The 20,332-nt window shown below is 45.7% G+C and overlaps 1 protein-coding gene across 4 annotated transcripts in view; it reads left to right on the top strand.

Annotated features, from left to right (window-relative positions):
- The window catches only part of AHNAK2 (AHNAK nucleoprotein 2), a 98,319-nt gene that overhangs the window by 73,623 nt on the left and 4,364 nt on the right, over positions 1 to 20,332 (top strand). For 3 of the 4 annotated variants that reach the window (XM_087871763.1, XM_087871764.1, XM_087871767.1), the window contains exon 7: positions 1,625 to 18,332. In XM_087871763.1, the coding sequence (XP_087727889.1) occupies positions 1,625 to 18,332 (16,708 nt within the window). The remainder of the gene's footprint in view (positions 1 to 1,624; positions 18,333 to 20,332) is intronic. The other variant, XM_087871768.1, reaches the window with a different exon arrangement.

Below are 20,332 nucleotides of genomic sequence, written 5' to 3'. Positions count from 1 at the left end.
AATAAATAAAATAAATAACATAGTTCCCTTCTCATATATAGCCCTTTTTAATCAGTAAATCTAGAATTTACCATTTCATTTTTATGCATTTTCAGCAAAAACTCTATAAAGAATTTCCAGTCTTTTATAAAAGGCGTAATTAGCCCTTTCCTAATAAAAGAAATCAATTTTGCAAGTTCTATAATATTCACAGTCCAGTCCTCTATTGTGAATATTTCTATATAACGTTGGTACAGTTACAGTATACAGTATATCACAGAAGTGAGTACACCTCCTCACATTTTATAAATATTTAAGTATATCTTTTCATGTGACAACACTGAAGAAATGACACTTGGCTACAATGTAAAGTAGTGAGTATACAGCTTGTATAACAGTGTAAATGTGCTGTCCCCTCAAAACAACACAACACACAGCCATTAATGTCTAAACTGGTGCCAACAAAAGTGAGTATACCCTTAAGTGATAATGTCCAAATGCTCCTTCAAAGTCTGGGTCATATCTTAAGTGTGGTTGATGATTGATTGATTTTTCATTGATTTTCCACATTTCTGAACCGCCCATCTCCCTCAGAAAGAAACTCTGGACTGTGTACAATGAAATATTAAAAGTTAAAAATGGTATATAAAAGTTAGAAAATTGGGAAAGAGACAAGGATGATAAAACACTTCTAAAATTAATTAAAAAGTGAAAAAAGCATTCCCCATATAGTACTGATACTGATACCACTGCACCAATTGCCAGTTGGCTTCCAGATGCAATTCAAGTTTCTGGTTGTCACCTTTAATGATTCATGACCTGGATGATGTCACCTTCATGGTTCAGGGCCTGGATGTTAGCTGCCCACCTAAGAACATCTAGTAGAGAGGTCTTGTATCTACGGATGCTACAGAAGCATGCCCTTAATCATTAATCAGAGGGCCTTCTCTGGAATATTATTCTACCAGATATTTGGATGGGCCTTTCCAATGTGATCTTCAGAAAGACAGTAGTTGGTAGTATTTTACCAAGCCTCAGATGAAAGATCTTTCTGGATAAGCAAATTTTTAAATCATATTTTTTAAAAAATATTTTATTCCTGATGCCCATAATTGTTTGCACAAATGGTATTTATTTTAATTCAAATTATATTTTTGGGGAGTTGATTATGGCATACTATAATCCTTGTAATTAATGGGACATGGTGGCTCAGTGGCTAAGACGCTGAGCTTATTGATCGAAAGGTCGGCAGTTCAGCAGTTCAAATCCCTAATGCCACGTAACGGGGTGAGCTCCTGTTACTTGTCCCAGCTTCTGCCAACCTAGCAGTTCAAAAGCACATGAAAAATGCAAGTAGAAAAATAGGGACTACCTTTGGTGGGAAGGTAACAGCATTCTGTGCGCCTTTGGCATTTAGTTATGCTGGCCACATGACCACGGAGATGTCTTCAGACAGCGCTGGCTCTTCGGCTTTGAAACAGAGATGAGCACTGGCCCCTAGAGTTGGGAACAACTAGCATATATGTGCGAGAGAAACCTTTACCTTTACCTAAACCTTATAATCAAAAAATAAAATGATATAAATAATACTCTATATATATTTTTTCCTAAACAAACATATTCATTTTAGAATTTTTCTCCCCAGGGAATGGATACAATGGAAATATCGGAGAAGACAATCTCAGAGGGAGATAAAACAAACTTAATTGTAAAACAAAGAGTGGGAAGACCAAAAAGAACCAAAAAGGATAGACTCTCGTGGCCAAAATTCCAGTCCATTAAGGGAAAGAAGATTTTGGGACACAGAAGATCTCGAAGTACATCAGATGCATATGAACATGGAATTCCAGATGTTTCTCCTACAAGCACAGATACAGAATCACAATTCCAGCCAGAAGAAATTCATGGAAAAATTAAAAAACAAAGCCAAAAGAAACTAAAGTTTCCAACTATTGGATTTAAGATGCACAAAAGTAAACAAGAACCATATGAAATAAATCCATTCAAAGAATATGAAGATGGTACTGCTGTGGAACTCTCAGATATAATGACAAGAGAGTATACTTCATTAGATGTAGATAGAAAACCAAAAGAAAAAGAGCCAAAAAGAGATGTATCAGATGCAGTATTTCCACTTCCACAACATACAAGAAAATATCCTGATGTTGAACTAACTCTTACAAAATCCAAAGAGAAGAAATTAAAAACCAATATAGAATTTACAAAACAAGAACCTACAGTTACAACAACACAGATGAAAACAGCAGTAATTCAAACAAAAGACATTACAGACTCTCAGATCAAAGTTTCACAAAATATACCAAAAATGAGGAAAAAAAAGCAAAAAGATTCAAAAGTACAAATTGAAACCCAATATCAGAAAGAGGAAAAAGGAAAAGAAATAAATATTGCTAGCAAGTATGCCTTGCCACAAACTGAAGCTTCCAAAGTTGAGATGGACATCAAAATACCTAAAATGGATTTCTCCATTCCCAAAGCTGACCATAAGGCTACCAAACCTGAGCTTAAGATGGGAGAAATTACTGCTGATATAATCATTTCAGAATTTGACATAAAGTCAACAGCAGGCCAGGGAATTTTGGAATTGAAAACAACAGACCAAGATGAAATTCCTGCAGATGGCTCAGCCATTACACTGGAAGATGACGAAACTAAGTTCAAAATGTTAAAATTGCAAATGCCCATATTTGGGATATCACTTCCCAAAGAAAAAGGTATTCCACAGGGAGAACTTTCCATATCTTCCATGGAAACAGACTTCCCCAAAACTGGACTGAAAACGGAACTCAAAACTGCAGAGATTGAAGCTGACATTAAGTTGACAGAAGTGGAGATAAAGGCCCCCAATCTGGATGTGGAGATAGGAGAGAAGAGCAAAATCAAAATGCCTGCACTGAAGATGCCTAGCGTAAAGGTCGCCAAACTCAAAGCACCAGAAGAAGGGATCTTCCTGCCAAAGGTGGAAGCTGATGTCACCCTTCCCAAAGCTGAAATGTCTGATGCTTCAGCAGCCATAAAATTGCCAGAGGCTGAAGGCACCATCGATGGGGGAGGACTGAAGATACACAAGCCAAAGTTCAAGATGCCCAGCATGGGATTCTCTAAACCAGACATCAAGAGCCCTAAAGTTGATGTGGATGTCAGTATGCCTAAAGTGGACGTTTCTCTTCCCAAAGCTGAGCTCCACGTTGAGAAACCTGAAGTGAAAGGAGGAGATATTACCATATCAGCACCAGAAGTAAAGATTCCCACAGGCTCAGCCAGCCTGGAACTCAAAGCTCCCGAAGTAGATGTAGAAGCTCCTTCTGGAAAGATTTCTATGCAGGGCCCCGATGTTAAGCTGGAAAGCGGGGATAGGAAGTTCCAAATGCCCAAGTTCCATATACCCAAATTTGGAATTTCACTGCCCAAAGGGAAAGGTATCGCAGAGGCAGAAATCAGCGTACCTTCTATGGAAGCAGACCTGCCCAAGACAGAATTGAAAGCAGACGTGACACTGCCCTCAGCTGAGTTTAAGACCGATCTTAAGCTTCCAGAAGTAGAGGTAGATGCTTCTAGCTTGGACGTGGAGATTGGAGATGCAGGCAAAATCAAAATGCCTGAAGTGAAGATGCCTAGCGTAAAGGTCCCCAAGCTCAAAGGGCCAGAAGTAGGGATCTCCCTGCCAAAGGTTGAGACTGATGTCACCCTTCCTAAAGGAAAAGCTGAAGTGCCTGATGCGGAAGTGGGCATAAAATTGCCAGAGGCTGAAGGCACCATCGACGGGGGAGGACTGAAGATACATATGCCAAAGTTCAGGATGCCCAGCATGGGATTCTCCAAACCAGACATCAAGGGCCCCAAAGTCGATGTAGATGTCAGTATACCTAAAGTTTCTCTTCCCGAAGCTGAGCTCCACATTGAGAAACCTGAGGTGACGGGAGGAGATATTACCATATCAGCACCAGAAGTAAAGATTCCCACAGGCTCAGCCAGCCTGGAACTCAAAGCTCCCGAAGTAGATGTAGAAGCTCCTTCTGGAAAGGTTTCTGTGCAGGGCCCCGATGTTAAGCTGGAAAGTGGGGAGAGGAAGTTCCAAATGCCCAAGTTCCATATGCCCAAATTTGGAATGTCACTGCCCAAAGGGAAAGGTGTCCCAGAGGCAGAAATCAGCGTACCCTCTATGGAAGCAGAGCTTCAAAAGACAGCATTGAAAGCAGAAGTGACCCTGCCCTCTGCTGAGCTTGAAACCGATTTTAAGCTTCCAAAAGTGGAGGTAGCTGCCCCTAGATTGGACGTGGAGATTGGAGATGCAGGCAAAATCAAAATGCCCGAAGTGAAGATGCCTAGCATGACGGTCCCCAAGCTCAAAGGGCCAGAAGTAGGGATCTCCCTGCCAAAGGTTGAGACTGATGTCACCCTTCCCAAAGGAAAAGTGTCTGATGCGGCAGCAACTGTAAAATTGCCAGAGGCTGAAGGCACCATCGATGGGGGAGGACTGAAAATGCATATGCCAAAGTTCAGGATGCCCAGCATGGGATTCTCTAAACCAGACATCAAGGGCCCCAAAGTCGATGTGGATGTCAGTATGCCTAAAGTTTCTGTTCCTGAAGCTGAGCTCCACATTGAGAAACCTGAAGTGAAGGGAGGAGACATAACCATATCAGCACCAGAAGTAAAGATTCCCACAGGCTCAGCCAGCCTGGAACTCAAAGCTCCCGAAGTAGATGTAGAGGCTCCTTCTGGAAAGATTTCTGTGCAGGGCCCTGATGTTAAGCTGGAAAGGGGAGAAACTACATTCAAAATTCCCAAGTTCCATATGCCCAAGTTTGGAATTTCAGTGCCCCAAGGGAAAGGTATCCCAGAGGAAGAAGTCACTGTATCATCTATGGAAGTGGACCTCACCCAAACAGAACTGGAAACAGAAGTCACAGTGCCCTCTGTAGGGTTACAAAGTGACATTAAAGTCCCAGATATGGAAGTAGTGGACCCCAGCGTGGATATGGAAGTTGAATATGATGGCAAAATCAAAATGCCTGGATTGAAGATGCCTAGTATCAAGGTTCCCAAGCTCAAAGGGCCAGAAGTAGGGATCTCCCTACCAAAAGTTGAAGCAGATGTCTCCCTTCCCAAAGGAAAAATGTCTGATGGAGCAGCGGTTGTAAAATTGCCAGAGGCTGAAGGCACCATCGACGGGGGAAGACTGAAGATACACATGCCAAAGTTCAAGATGCCCAGTATGGGATTCTCCAAACCAGACATCAAAGGCCCCAAAGTCGATGTGGATGTCAGTAGGCCTAAGGTCGACATTTGTCTTCCTGAAGCTGAGCTCCATGCTGACAAACGACAGATGAAGGGAGATATTACTATATCAGCACTAAAACTAAAGATTCCAACAGGCTCAGCCAGCCAGGAATTTAAAGCTCCGGAGGTAGACACAGAAACTCCATCAAGTAAGGTTTTTCTGCAGGGTCCTGATGTTATGCTTGAAAGAGAGGATACTACATTCAAAATTTCAAAATTCCGAATGCCCAAATTTGGAATTTCATTGCCCAAAGGGAAAGATGTCCCAGAGGCAGAAATCAGCGTATCTTCTGTGGAAGAAGAACTGCCCAAGACAGCATTGAAAATGGAAGTCACACTGCCCGCTGCGGACCTTAAAACTGATCTTAAGCTTCCAGAAATAGAGGTAGATGCTCCTAGCTTGGACGTGGAGATTGGAGATGCGGGCAAAATCAAAATGCCTGAAGTGAAGATGCCTAGTGTGAAGGTCCCCAAACTCAAAGGGCCAGAAGTAGGGATCTCCCTGCCAAAGGTTGAGACTGATGTCACCCTTCCTAAAGGAAAAGCTGAAGTGCCTGATGCGGAAGTGGGCATAAAATTGCCAGAGGCTGAAGGCACCATCGATGGGGGAGGACTGAAGATACACAAGCCAAAGTTCAAGATGCCCAGCATGGGATTCTCTAAACCAGACATCAAGGGCCCCAAAGTTGATGTGGATGTCAGTATGCCTAAAGTGGACGTTTCTCTTCCCAAAGCTGAGCTCCACGTTGAGAAACCGGAAGTGAAGGGAGGAGATATTACCATATCAGCACCAGAAGTAAAGATTCCCACAGGCTCAGCCAGCCTGGAACTCAAAGCTCCCGAAGTAGATGTAGAGGCTCCTTCTGGAAAGATTTCTGTGCAGGGCCCCGATGTTAAGCTGGAAAGCGGGGATAGGAAGTTCCAAATGCCCAAGTTCCATATGCCCAAATTTGGAATGTCACTGCCCAAGGGGAAAGGTATCCCAGAGGCAGAAATCAGCGGACCTTCTGTGGAAGGAGAACTGCCCAAGACAGCATTGAAAATAGAAGTCACACTGCCTGCTGCGGACCTTAAAACTGATCTTAAGCTTCCAGAAGTAGAGGCAGATGCTCCTAGCTTGGACGTGGAGATTGGAGATGCGGGCAAAATCAAAATGCCAGAAGTGAAGATGCCTAGTGTGAAGGTCCCCAAGCTCAAAGGGCCAGAAGTAGGGATCTCCATGCCAAAGGTTGAGACTGATGTCACCCTTCCTAAAGGAAAAGCTGAAGTGCCTGATGCGGAAGTGGGCATAAAATTGCCAGAGGCTGAAGGCACTATCGATGGGGGAGGACTGAAGATACACAAGCCAAAGTTCAAGATGCCCAGCATGGGATTCTCTAAACCAGACATCAAGGGCCCCAAAGTCGATGTGGATGTCAGTATGCCTAAAGTGGATGTTTCTCTTCCCAAAACTGAACTCCACGTTGAGAAACCTGAAGTGAAGGGAGGAGATATTACCATATCAGCACCAGAAGTAAAGATTCCCACAGGCTCAGCCAGCCTGGAACTCAAAGCTCCCGAAGTAGATGTAGAAGCTCCTTCTGGAAAGATTTCTGTGCAGGGCCCCGATGTTAAGCTGGAAAGCGGGGATAGGAAGTTCCAAATGCCCAAGTTCCATATGCCCAAATTTGGAATGTCACTGCCCAAGGGGAAAGGTGTCCCAGAGGCAGAAATCAGCATACCTTCTGTGGAAGGAGAACTGCCGAAGACAGCATTGAAAATGGAAGTCACACTGCCTGCTGCGGACCTTAAAACTGATCTTAAGCTTCCAGAAGTAGAGGCAGATGCTCCTAGCTTGGACGTGGAGATTGGAGATGCGGGTAAAATCAAAATGCCCGAAGTGAAGATGCCTACTGTGAAGGTCCCCAAGCTCAAAGGGCCAGAAGTAGGGATCTCCATGCCAAAGGTTGAGACTGATGTCACCCTTCCTAAAGGAAAAGCTGAAGTGCCTGATGCGGAAGTGGGCATAAAATTGCCAGAGGCTGAGGGCACTATCGATGGGGGAGGACTGAAGATACACAAGCCAAAGTTCAAGATGCCCAGCATGGGATTCTCTAAACCAGACATCAAGGGCCCCAAAGTCGATGTGGATGTCAGTATGCCTAAAGTGGATGTTTCTCTTCCCAAAACTGAGCTCCACGTTGAGAAACCTGAAGTGAAGGGAGGAGATATTACCATATCAGCACCAGAAGTAAAGATTCCCACAGGCTCAGCCAGCCTGGAACTCAAAGCTCCCGAAGTAGATGTAGAAGCTCCTTCTGGAAAGATTTCTGTGCAGGGCCCTGATGTTAAGCTGGAAAGCGGGGATAGGAAGTTCCAAATGCCCAAGTTCCATATGCCCAAATTTGGAATGTCACTGCCCAAGGGGAAAGGTGTCCCAGAGGCAGAAATCAGCATACCTTCTGTGGAAGGAGAATTGCCGAAGACAGCATTGAAAATGGAAGTCACACTGCCCGCTGCGGACCTTAAAACTGATCTTAAGCTTCCAGAAGTAGAGGCAGATGCTCCTAGCTTGGACGTGGAGATTGGAGATGCAGGTAAAATCAAAATGCCCGAAGTGAAGATGCCTAGTGTGAAGGTCCCCAAGCTCAAAGGGCCAGAAGTAGGGATCTCCATGCCAAAGGTTGAGACTGATGTCACCCTTCCTAAAGGAAAAGCTGAAGTGCCTGATGCGGAAGTGGGCATAAAATTGCCAGAGGCTGAGGGCACTATCGATGGGGGAGGACTGAAGATACACAAGCCAAAGTTCAAGATGCCCAGCATGGGATTCTCTAAACCAGACATCAAGGGCCCCAAAGTCGATGTGGATGTCAGTATGCCTAAAGTGGATGTTTCTCTTCCCAAAACTGAGCTCCACGTTGAGAAACCTGAAGTGAAGGGAGGAGATATTACCATATCAGCACCAGAAGTAAAGATTCCCACAGGCTCAGCCAGCCTGGAACTCAAAGCTCCCGAAGTAGATGTAGAAGCTCCTTCTGGAAAGATTTCTGTGCAGGGCCCTGATGTTAAGCTGGAAAGCGGGGATAGGAAGTTCCAAATGCCCAAGTTCCATATGCCCAAATTTGGAATGTCACTGCCCAAGGGGAAAGGTGTCCCAGAGGCAGAAATCAGCATACCTTCTGTGGAAGGAGAATTGCCGAAGACAGCATTGAAAATGGAAGTCACACTGCCCGCTGCGGACCTTAAAACTGATCTTAAGCTTCCAGAAGTAGAGGCAGATGCTCCTAGCTTGGACGTGGAGATTGGAGATGCAGGTAAAATCAAAATGCCCGAAGTGAAGATGCCTAGTGTGAAGGTCCCCAAGCTCAAAGGGCCAGAAGTAGGGATCTCCATGCCAAAGGTTGAGACTGATGTCACCCTTCCTAAAGGAAAAGCTGAAGTGCCTGATGCGGAAGTGGGCATAAAATTGCCAGAGGCTGAGGGCACTATCGATGGGGGAGGACTGAAGATACACAAGCCAAAGTTCAAGATGCCCAGCATGGGATTCTCTAAACCAGACATCAAGGGCCCCAAAGTCGATGTGGATGTCAGTATGCCTAAAGTGGATGTTTCTCTTCCCAAAACTGAGCTCCACGTTGAGAAACCTGAAGTGAAGGGAGGAGATATTACCATATCAGCACGAGAAGTAAAGATTCCCACAGGCTCAGCCAGCCTGGAACTCAAAGCTCCCGAAGTAGATGTAGAAGCTCCTTCTGGAAAGATTTCTGTGCAGGGCCCCGATGTTAAGCTGGAAAGCGGGGATAGGAAGTTCCAAATGCCCAAGTTCCATATGCCCAAATTTGGAATGTCACTGCCCAAGGGGAAAGGTGTCCCAGAGGCAGAAATCAGCATACCTTCTGTGGAAGGAGAACTGCCGAAGACAGCATTGAAAATGGAAGTCACACTGCCCGCTGCGGACCTTAAAACTGATCTTAAGCTTCCAGAAGTAGAGGCAGATACTCCTAGCTTGGACGTGGAAATTGGAGATGCGGGCAAAATCAAAATGCCAGAAGTGAAAATGCCTAGTGTGAAGGTCCCCAAGCTCAAAGGGCCAGAAGTAGGGATCTCCATGCCAAAGGTTGAGACTGATGTCACCCTTCCTAAAGGAAAAGCTGAAGTGCCTGATGCGGAAGTGGGCATAAAATTGCCAGAGGCTGAAGGCACCATCGATGGAGGACTGAAGATACACAAGCCAAAGTTCAAGATGCCCAGCATGGGATTCTCTAAACCAGACATCAAGGGCCCCAAAGTTGATGTGGATGTCAGTATGCCTAAAGTGGACGTTTCTCTTCCCAAAGCTGAGCTCCACGTTGAGAAACCGGAAGTGAAGGGAGGAGATATTACCATATCAGCACCAGAAGTAAAGATTCCCACAGGCTCAGCCAGCCTGGAACTCAAAGCTCCCGAAATAGATGTAGAGGCTCCTTCTGGAAAGATTTCTGTGCAGGGCCCCGATGTTAAGCTAGAAAGCGGGGATAGGAAGTTCCAAATGCCCAAGTTCCATATGCCCAAATTTGGAATGTCACTGCCCAAGGGGAAAGGTGTCCCAGAGGCAGAAATCAGCGTACCTTCTGTGGAAGGAGAACTGCCCAAGACAGCATTGAAAATGGAAGTCACACTGCCTGCTGCGGACCTTAAAACTGATCTTAAGCTTCCAGAAGTAGAGGTAGATGCTCCTAGCTTGGACGTGGAGATTGGAGATGCGGGCAAAATCAAAATGCCAGAAGTGAAGATGCCTAGTGTGAAGGTCCCCAAGCTCAAAGGGCCAGAAGTAGGGATCTCCATGCCAAAGGTTGAGACTGATGTCACCCTTCCTAAAGGAAAAGCTGAAGTGCCTGATGCGGAAGTGGGCATAAAATTGCCAGAGGCTGAGGGCACTATCGATGGGGGAGGACTGAAGATACACAAGCCAAAGTTCAAGATGCCCAGCATGGGATTCTCTAAACCAGACATCAAGGGCCCCAAAGTCGATGTGGATGTCAGTATGCCTAAAGTGGATGTTTCTCTTCCCAAAACTGAGCTCCACGTTGAGAAACCTAAAGTGAAGGGAGGAGATATTACCATATCAGCACCAGAAGTAAAGATTCCCACAGGCTCAGCCAGCCTGGAACTCAAAGCTCCCGAAGTAGATGTAGAAGCTCCTTCTGGAAAGATTTCTGTGCAGGGCCCCGATGTTAAGCTGGAAAGCGGGGATAGGAAGTTCCAAATGCCCAAGTTCCATATGCCCAAATTTGGAATGTCACTGCCCAAGGGGAAAGGTGTCCCAGAGGCAGAAATCAGCGTACCTTCTGTGGAAGGAGAACTGCCCAAGACAGCATTGAAAATGGAAGTCACACTGCCCGCTGCGGACCTTAAAACTGATCTTAAGCTTCCAGAAGTAGAGGCAGATGCTCCTAGCTTGGACGTGGAGATTGGAGATGCGGGCAAAATCAAAATGCCAGAAGTGAAGATGCCTAGTGTGAAGGTCCCCAAGCTCAAAGGGCCAGAAGTAGGGATCTCCATGCCAAAGGTTGAGACTGATGTCACCCTTCCTAAAGGAAAAGCTGAAGTGCCTGATGCGGAAGTGGGCATAAAATTGCCAGAGGCTGAGGGCACTATCGATGGGGGAGGACTGAAGATACACAAGCCAAAGTTCAAGATGCCCAGCATGGGATTCTCTAAACCAGACATCAAGGGCCCCAAAGTCGATGTGGATGTCAGTATGCCTAAAGTGGATGCTTCTCTTCCCAAAACTGAGCTCCACGTTGAGAAACCTAAAGTGAAGGGAGGAGATATTACCATATCAGCACCAGAAGTAAAGATTCCCACAGGCTCAGCCAGCCTGGAACTCAAAGCTCCCGAAGTAGATGTAGAAGCTCCTTCTGGAAAGATTTCTGTGCAGGGCCCCGATGTTAAGCTGGAAAGCGGGGATAGGAAGTTCCAAATGCCCAAGTTCCATATGCCCAAATTTGGAATGTCACTGCCCAAGGGGAAAGGTGTCCCAGAGGCAGAAATCAGCGTACCTTCTGTGGAAGGAGAACTGCCCAAGACAGCATTGAAAATGGAAGTCACACTGCCCGCTGCGGACCTTAAAACTGATCTTAAGCTTCCAGAAGTAGAGGCAGATGCTCCTAGCTTGGACGTGGAGATTGGAGATGCAGGTAAAATCAAAATGCCCGAAGTGAAGATGCCTAGTGTGAAGGTCCCCAAGCTCAAAGGGCCAGAAGTAGGGATCTCCATGCCAAAGGTTGAGACTGATGTCACCCTTCCTAAAGGAAAAGCTGAAGTGCCTGATGCGGAAGTGGGCATAAAATTGCCAGAGGCTGAGGGCACTATCGATGGGGGAGGACTGAAGATACACAAGCCAAAGTTCAAGATGCCCAGCATGGGATTCTCTAAACCAGACATCAAGGGCCCCAAAGTCGATATGGATGTCAGTATGCCTAAAGTGGATGTTTCTCTTCCCAAAACTGAGCTCCACGTTGAGAAACCTGAAGTGAAGGGAGGAGATATCACCATATCAGCACCAGAAGTAAAGATTCCCACAGGCTCAGCCAGCCTGGAACTCAAAGCTCCCGAAGTAGATGTAGAAGCTCCTTCTGGAAAGATTTCTGTGCAGGGCCCCGATGTTAAGCTGGAAAGCGGGGATAGGAAGTTCCAAATGCCCAAGTTCCATATGCCCAAATTTGGAATGTCACTGCCCAAGGGGAAAGGTGTCCCAGAGGCAGAAATCAGCATACCTTCTGTGGAAGGAGAATTGCCGAAGACAGCATTGAAAATGGAAGTCACACTGCCCGCTGCGGACCTTAAAACTGATCTTAAGCTTCCAGAAGTAGAGGCAGATGCTCCTAGCTTGGACGTGGAGATTGGAGATGCAGGTAAAATCAAAATGCCCGAAGTGAAGATGCCTAGTGTGAAGGTCCCCAAGCTCAAAGGGCCAGAAGTAGGGATCTCCATGCCAAAGGTTGAGACTGATGTCACCCTTCCTAAAGGAAAAGCTGAAGTGCCTGATGCGGAAGTGGGCATAAAATTGCCAGAGGCTGAGGGCACTATCGATGGGGGAGGACTGAAGATACACAAGCCAAAGTTCAAGATGCCCAGCATGGGATTCTCTAAACCAGACATCAAGGGCCCCAAAGTCGATGTGGATGTCAGTATGCCTAAAGTGGATGTTTCTCTTCCCAAAACTGAGCTCCACATTGAGAAACCTGAAGTGAAGGGAGGAGATATTACCATATCAGCACCAGAAGTAAAGATTCCCACAGGCTCAGCCAGCCTGGAACTCAAAGCTCCCGGAGTAGATGTAGAAGCTCCTTCTGGAAAGATTTCTGTGCAGGGCCCCGATGTTAAGCTGGAAAGTGGGGATAGAAAGTTCCAAATGCCCAAGTTCCATATGCCCAAATTTGGAATGTCACTGCCCAAAGGGAAAGGTGTCCCAGAGGCAGAAATCAGCGTACCTTCTGTGGAAGGAGAACTGCCGAAGACAGCATTGAAAATGGAAGTCACACTGCCCGCTGCGGACCTTAAAACTGATCTTAAGCTTCCAGAAGTAGAGGCAGATGCTCCTAGCTTGGACGTGGAGATTGGAGATGCAGGTAAAATCAAAATGCCCGAAGTGAAGATGCCTAGTGTGAAGGTCCCCAAGCTCAAAGGGCCAGAAGTAGGGATCTCCATGCCAAAGGTTGAGACTGATGTCACCCTTCCTAAAGGAAAAGCTGAAGTGCCTGATGCGGAAGTGGGCATAAAATTGCCAGAGGCTGAGGGCACTATCGATGGGGGAGGACTGAAGATACACAAGCCAAAGTTCAAGATGCCCAGCATGGGATTCTCTAAACCAGACATCAAGGGCCCCAAAGTCGATGTGGATGTCAGTATGCCTAAAGTGGATGTTTCTCTTCCCAAAACTGAGCTCCACATTGAGAAACCTGAAGTGAAGGGAGGAGATATTACCATATCAGCACCAGAAGTAAAGATTCCCACAGGCTCAGCCAGCCTGGAACTCAAAGCTCCCGGAGTAGATGTAGAAGCTCCTTCTGGAAAGATTTCTGTGCAGGGCCCCGATGTTAAGCTGGAAAGTGGGGATAGAAAGTTCCAAATGCCCAAGTTCCATATGCCCAAATTTGGAATGTCACTGCCCAAAGGGAAAGGTGTCCCAGAGGCAGAAATCAGCGTACCTTCTGTGGAAGGAGAACTGCCGAAGACAGCATTGAAAATGGAAGTCACACTGCCCGCTGCGGACCTTAAAACTGATCTTAAGCTTCCAGAAGTAGAGGCAGATGCTCCTAGCTTGGACGTGGAGATTGGAGATGCAGGTAAAATCAAAATGCCTGAAGTGAAGATGCCTAGTGTGAAGGTCTCCAAGCTCAAAGGGCCAGAAGTAGGGATCTCCATGCCAAAGGTTGAGACTGATGTCACCCTTCCTAAAGGAAAAGCTGAAGTGCCTGATGCGGAAGTGGGCATAAAATTGCCAGAGGCTGAAGGCACTATCGATGGGGGAGGACTGAAGATACACAAGCCAAAGTTCAAGATGCCCAGCATGGGATTCTCTAAACCAGACATCAAGGGCCCCAAAGTCGATGTGGATGTCAGTATGCCTAAAGTGGATGTTTCTCTTCCCAAAACTGAGCTCCACGTTGAGAAACCTGAAGTGAAGGGAGGAGATATTACCATATCAGCACCAGAAGTAAAGATTCCCACAGGCTCAGCCAGCCTGGAACTCAAAGCTCCCGAAGTAGATGTAGAAGCTCCTTCTGGAAAGATTTCTGTGCAGGGCCCCGATGTTAAACTGGAAAGTGGGGATAGGAAGTTCCAAATGCCCAAGTTCCATATGCCCAAATTTGGAACGTCACTGCCCAAGGGAAAAGGTGTCCCAGAGGCAGAAATCAGCGTACCTTCTGTGGAAGGAGAACTGCCCAAGACAGCATTGAAAATGGAAGTCACACTGCCTGCTGCGGACCTTAAAACTGATCTTAAGCTTCCAGAAGTAGAGGTAGATGCTCCTAGCTTGGACGTGGAGATTGGAGATGCGGGTAAAATCAAAATGCCCGAAGTGAAGATGCCTAGTGTGAAGGTCCCCAAGCTCAAAGGGCCAGAAGTAGGGATCTCCATGCCAAAGGTTGAGACTGATGTCACCCTTCCTAAAGGAAAAGCTGAAGTGCCTGATGCGGAAGTGGGCATAAAATTGCCAGAGGCTGAAGGCACCATCGATGGAGGACTGAAGATACACAAGCCAAAGTTCAAGATGCCCAGCATGGGATTCTCTAAACCAGTCATCAAGGGCCCCAAAGTTGATGTGGATGTCAGTATGCCTAAAGTGGACGTTTCTCTTCCAAAAGCTGAGCTCCACGTTGAGAAACCTGAAGTGAAGGGAGGAGATATTACCATATCAGCACCAGAAGTAAAGATTCCCACAGGCTCAGCCAGCCTGGAACTCAAAGCTCCCGAAGTAGATGTAGAGGCTCCTTCTGGAAAGATTTCTGTGCAGGGCCCCGATGTTAAGCTGGAAAGCGGGGATAGGAAGTTCCAAATGCCCAAGTTCCATATGCCCAAATTTGGAATGTCACTGCCCAAGGGGAAAGGTGTCCCAGAGGCAGAAATCAGCGTACCTTCTGTGGAAGGAGAACTGCCCAAGACAGCATTGAAAATGGAAGTCACACTGCCTGCTGCGGACCTTAAAACTGATCTTAAGCTTCCAGAAGTAGAGGTAGATGCTCCTAGCTTTCACGTGGAGATTGGAGATGCGGGCAAAATCAAAATGCCCGAAGTGAAGATGCCTAGTGTGAAGGTCCCCAAGCTCAAAGGGCCAGAAGTAGGGATCTCCATGCCAAAGGTTGAGACTGATGTCACCCTTCCTAAAGGAAAAGCTGAAGTGCCTGATGCGGAAGTGGGCATAAAATTGCCAGAGGCTGAAGGCACTATCGATGGGGGAGGACTGAAGATACACAAGCCAAAGTTCAAGATGCCCAGCATGGGATTCTCTAAACCAGACATCAAGGGCCCCAAAGTCGATGTGGATGTCAGTATGCCTAAAGTGGATGTTTCTCTTCCCAAAACTGAGCTCCACATTGAGAAACCTGAAGTGAAGGGAGGAGATATTACCATATCAGCACCAGAAGTAAAGATTCCCACAGGCTCAGCCAGCCTGGAACTCAAAGCTCCCGGAGTAGATGTAGAAGCTCCTTCTGGAAAGATTTCTGTGCAGGGCCCCGATGTTAAGCTGGAAAGCGGGGATAGGAAGTTCCAAATGCCCAAGTTCCATATGCCCAAATTTGGAATGTCACTGCCCAAGGGGAAAGGTGTCCCAGAGGCAGAAATCAGCATACCTTCTGTGGAAGGAGAACTGCCCAAGACAGCATTGAAAATGGAAGTCACACTGCCTGCTGCGGACCTTAAAACTGATCTTAAGCTTCCAGAAGTAGAGGTAGATGCTCCTAGCTTGGACGTGGAAATTGGAGATGCGGGCAAAATCAAAATGCCAGAAGTGAAGATGCCTAGTGTGAAGGTCCCCAAGCTCAAAGGGCCAGAAGTAGGGATCTCCATGCCAAAGGTTGAGACTGATGTCACCCTTCCTAAAGGAAAAGCTGAAGTGCCTGATGCGGAAGTGGGCATAAAATTGCCAGAGGCTGAAGGCACTATCGATGGGGGAGGACTGAAGATACACAAGCCAAAGTTCAAGATGCCCAGCATGGGATTCTCTAAACCAGACAACAAGGGCCCCAAAGTCGATGTGGATGTCAGTATGCCTAAAGTGGATGTTTCTCTTCCCAAAACTGAGCTCCACGTTGAGAAACCTGAAGTGAAGGGAGGAGATATTACCATATCAGCACCAGAAGTAAAGATTCCCACAGGCTCAGCCAGCCTGGAACTCAAAGCTCCCGAAGTAGATGTAGAAGCTCCTTCTGGAAAGATGCAGGGCCCCGATGTTAAGCTGGAAAGCGGGGATAGGAAGTTCCAAATGCCCAAGTTCCATATGCCCAAATTTGGAATGTCACTGCCCAAGGGGAAAGGTGTCCCAGAGGCAGAAATCAGCATACCTTCTGTGGAAGGAGAACTGCCGAAGACAGCATTGAAAATGGAAGTCACACTGCCCGCTGCGGACCTTAAAACTGATCTTAAGCTTCCAGAAGTAGAGGTACATGCTCCTAGGTTGGACGTGGAGATTGGAGATGAAGGCAAAATCAAAATGCCTGAAGTGAAGATGCCTAGTGTGAAGGTCCCCAAGCTCAAAGGACCAGAAGTAGGGATCTCCCTGCCAAAGGTTGAGACTGATGTCACCCTTCCTAAAGGAAAAGCTGAAGTGCCTGATGCGGAAGTGGGCATAAAATTGCCAGAGGCTGAAGGCACCATCGATGGGGGAGGACTGAAGATACACAAGCCAAAGTTCAAGATGCCCAGCATAGGATTTTCTAAACCAGACACCAAGGGTCCCAAAGTCGATGTGGATGTCAGTATGCCTAAAGTGGACGTTTCTGTTCCCAAAGCTGAGCTCCACATTGAGAAACCTGAGGGGAAGGGAGGAGATACTACCATACCAGCACCAGAAGTAAAGATTCCAACGGGCTCAGCCAGCCTGGAACTCAAAGCTCCCGAAGTAGATGTAGAAGCTCCTTCTGGAAAGATGCAGGGTCCCGATGTTAAGCTGGAAAGCGGGGATAGGAAGTTCCAAATGCCCAAGTTCCATATGCCCAAATTTGGAATGTCACTGCCCAAAGGGAAAGGTGTCCCAGAGGCAGAAATCACTGTACCTTCTATGGAAGCAGACCTGCCCAAGACAGAATTGGAAGGGGAAGTGATACTGCCTTCTGCTGAGCTTGAGTCCGATCTTAAGCTTCCAAAAATGGAGGTAGATGCCCCTAGTTTGGACGTAGAGATTGGAGATAAGGGTAAAATCAAAATGCCTGAAGTGAAGGTGCCTAGCATCAAGGTCCCAAAGCTCAAAGGGTCAGAAATAGGGATCTCCCTGCCAACGGTTGAGACTGACATCACCCTTCCCAAAGGAAAAGCTGAAGTGTCTGATGGTGCAGGGGCTGTAAAATTGCCAGAGGCTGAAGGCACTATCGACGGGGGAGGACTGAAGATACACATGCCAAAGTTCAAAATGCCCAGTATGGGATTCTCTAAACCAGACATCAAGGGCCCCAAAGTCGATGTGGATGTCAGTATGCCTAAAGTGGATGTTTCTCGTCCCGAAGTTGAGCTCCACGTCAAGAAACCTGAGGTGAAGGGAGGAGATATTACCATATCAGCACCAGAAGTAAAGTTTCCAACTGGCTCAGCTGGCCTGGAATTGAAAGCTTCTGAAGTAGACGTAGAGGCTCCTTCTGGAAAGATTTCTGTGCAGGGCCCCGATGTTAAGCTGGAAAGTGGGGATAGAAAGTTCCAAATGCCCAAGTTCCATATGCCCAAATTTGGAATGTCACTGCCCAAAGGGAAAGGTGTCCCAGAGGCAGAAATCAGCGTACCTTCTGTGGAAGCAGAGCTGCCAAAGACAGCATTGAAATCGGAAGTGACACTGCCCTCTGCTGAGCTTGAGGCCAATCTTAAGCTTCCAAAAGTGGAGGTAGATGTCCCTAGTTTGGACGTGGAGATTGGAGATGTGGGCAAAATGAAAATGCCTGAAGTGAAGTTGCCTAGTGTCAAGCCCCCCAAGCTCACTGCACCAGAAGTGGGCATCTCCCTTCAAAACGTTGAGGCAGATGTCTCCCTTCCCAAAGGTAAAGCTGAACTGCCTGATTCTGAGGCTGCCAGCAAAGTGGCGGAAGCAGAAGGTAGTCGTGAGAAAGGCAGGATGAAAATACACATGCCAAAGTTCAAGATGCCCAGTATGGGATTCTCCAAATCTGATATCAAGGGCCCCAAAATAGATTCAGATGACAGCATGCCTGATGTACACACCTCTCTTCCAAAAGTTGAGGTCAGCACTACAAAACCCCAGCTCAAGAAAGATGATTTCGAGGGTGACATCAGAATAGCAGCCCCTGAAGTAAAGATTCCATGGGTCCCAGTCACTGTGGAGCTGCAAGCTCCCGACGTAGAAGTACAAGCTTCTTCAGGTAAGATTCTTGTGCAGAGGAAATTTTTTGATCTTGGTGGTGGGGTAGTAAGTTCAAAGGTTCAAATGCCCTTGCTGGGAATTTTTCTTACCAAGGGGAAAAGTGTTACACAGAGACGAGTGTCCCTACCTTCCATAGAAGCAGATCACCCCAAAGCACGTTATCTGAATCCTAGTTGATGAACCTGAAGCTGAAAAACTGCCAGAAGTGGAAATTGAGGGGGCCAACCTGGATATGGAGATAAGAGAGGAAGGTGAAAGCAAAATGTCTGGAATCAAGATGGCTAGCATCAAAGTGCCCAAGCGGAAATCTCCAGAAGTAAAGATCTCCCTGTCATAAACTGAGGCAAATATCTTCCTTCCCAAAGGAAAATAGATTCCCCTCTCCCCACCCCAAAAAATCAAGGCCAATATTAGTGGTGGAGGCTGAAAGCATAATTGAGGGAAGTGAAATGAAAATTCCCATGCCCAAGTTCAAGATATCCAGCATGGAATTATCCAAACCAGAAATGGGCCCAAGTCAACCTGGACATCAACCAAATCTCAGTTGAAGATATTAGAATTCAGGACTGGCATTAGTTTTTCAGCATCTGATGTAGAGATTCCAGGTGATCGTGGAACTGAAAACTCCTGACTTAAAAGTATAGTCTCCATTTAGCAAAGGTTTTAGGGGGGGCAGGAAACAAGGTTAAGATGGAAAGTGGAGGGAGTTAAGTTGAAAATGCCAAAATTGGAAATTTCTCTTCTAATGTCTATGGAGATTCTCAGTCATCCAGGTCATAGTTATCTCAAGCACCTTTGGGACGTTTCTCTTCTAATGGGAATATGGCAATAAAGGAAAAAGTCTTCTTGCCTTTAACAGACACAGAAGTGTTCAAAGCAGCTGTTTATTGCAATGCTGATTTCATGAGTTATTAATCTCATAGTATATATAAATCTTCATGTTGGATTCTAACATTGAAAATAGTTCTAGATCATTAGAGAAATCTTTAGAAATGTAGTTAATTTTAGCGCCTAAGTGTATTATTTTATTCTTTTGCAACATTTTCTTCCTACAAAACTGATATTCTGTCTGAAGGAAATATTAAGACCAGAATTGCAAGTTGTTCCTATCACGCTAAATCTACTGTAAATGTAGTTTTATTTGTGTGAAGGAACTTAATTGTCAGAATTAACTTACTGTAGTTTGGAAAGGTCTGACACAGGAGTTCCTGTATTGACATGGATATTTTGGAATCTCATTGTCATGTTGGTAGAATAAATACCAGTTTGTTTAAGTTTTTATGTACCTAATTTGGTTTCTCAAAGATTTAAATAGCTCCTTTTAAATCTAACAAAAGTTAAAACTTGCCTACTAGCAATATTATTCTGGCTGAGTTGGGCTGGATTTGACTTAACCTTTATTGTCTACATGTATTCAAATGTAGGAGCTAAAAGTGTATATTAACTGATTCTGATTTTAGCACAGCTAAGAGAAAGGCTGACTCTTCTGACTCTTCAAAGGGAAAGATTAAAATGTATGCAAGGTTGAGATATTTCTGATGCAAATTTTAGATGTCAGATCATCTGAAATCTCTGAAGTATTGTGAGGTGTTTCAGATATAAAAATGCATTCATTTTTTTTTTAATTTTTAATTAAAACTGACTATGCAGGAAACGACTATTAGAAGGCTTCATTCTAGTTGCCAAAAATGAAAGGTTTTAAAGCTGAAATACCTGTATTCTGTCACTGAATAATGACATGACAGTGTCTGTTTCTAAGGAAGAAAAAAATATTTCACAAGAAACATTAGATAAAGAAATCATTGACAATGATATAAAAAAAGTATTAAAATGACCAAAGTTAAGGTTCCAAGCACAGAACATTTTAGACCAGCAATTAAAACTTCTACAGTACTGTGTTTCCCCAAAAATAAGACTGGGTCTTATATTATTTTTTGCTCCAAAAGTTGCATTAGGGCTTATTTTCTGGTTAGGTCTTATTTTTGGGGAAATATGGTA

This window comes from Pantherophis guttatus, chromosome 1 (assembly GCF_059756535.1).
Source record: "Pantherophis guttatus breed Tessera chromosome 1, ASM5975653v1, whole genome shotgun sequence".
Lineage (NCBI taxonomy): Eukaryota > Metazoa > Chordata > Lepidosauria > Squamata > Colubridae > Pantherophis > Pantherophis guttatus.
This window is presented reverse-complemented; position numbering and strand designations above follow the sequence as displayed.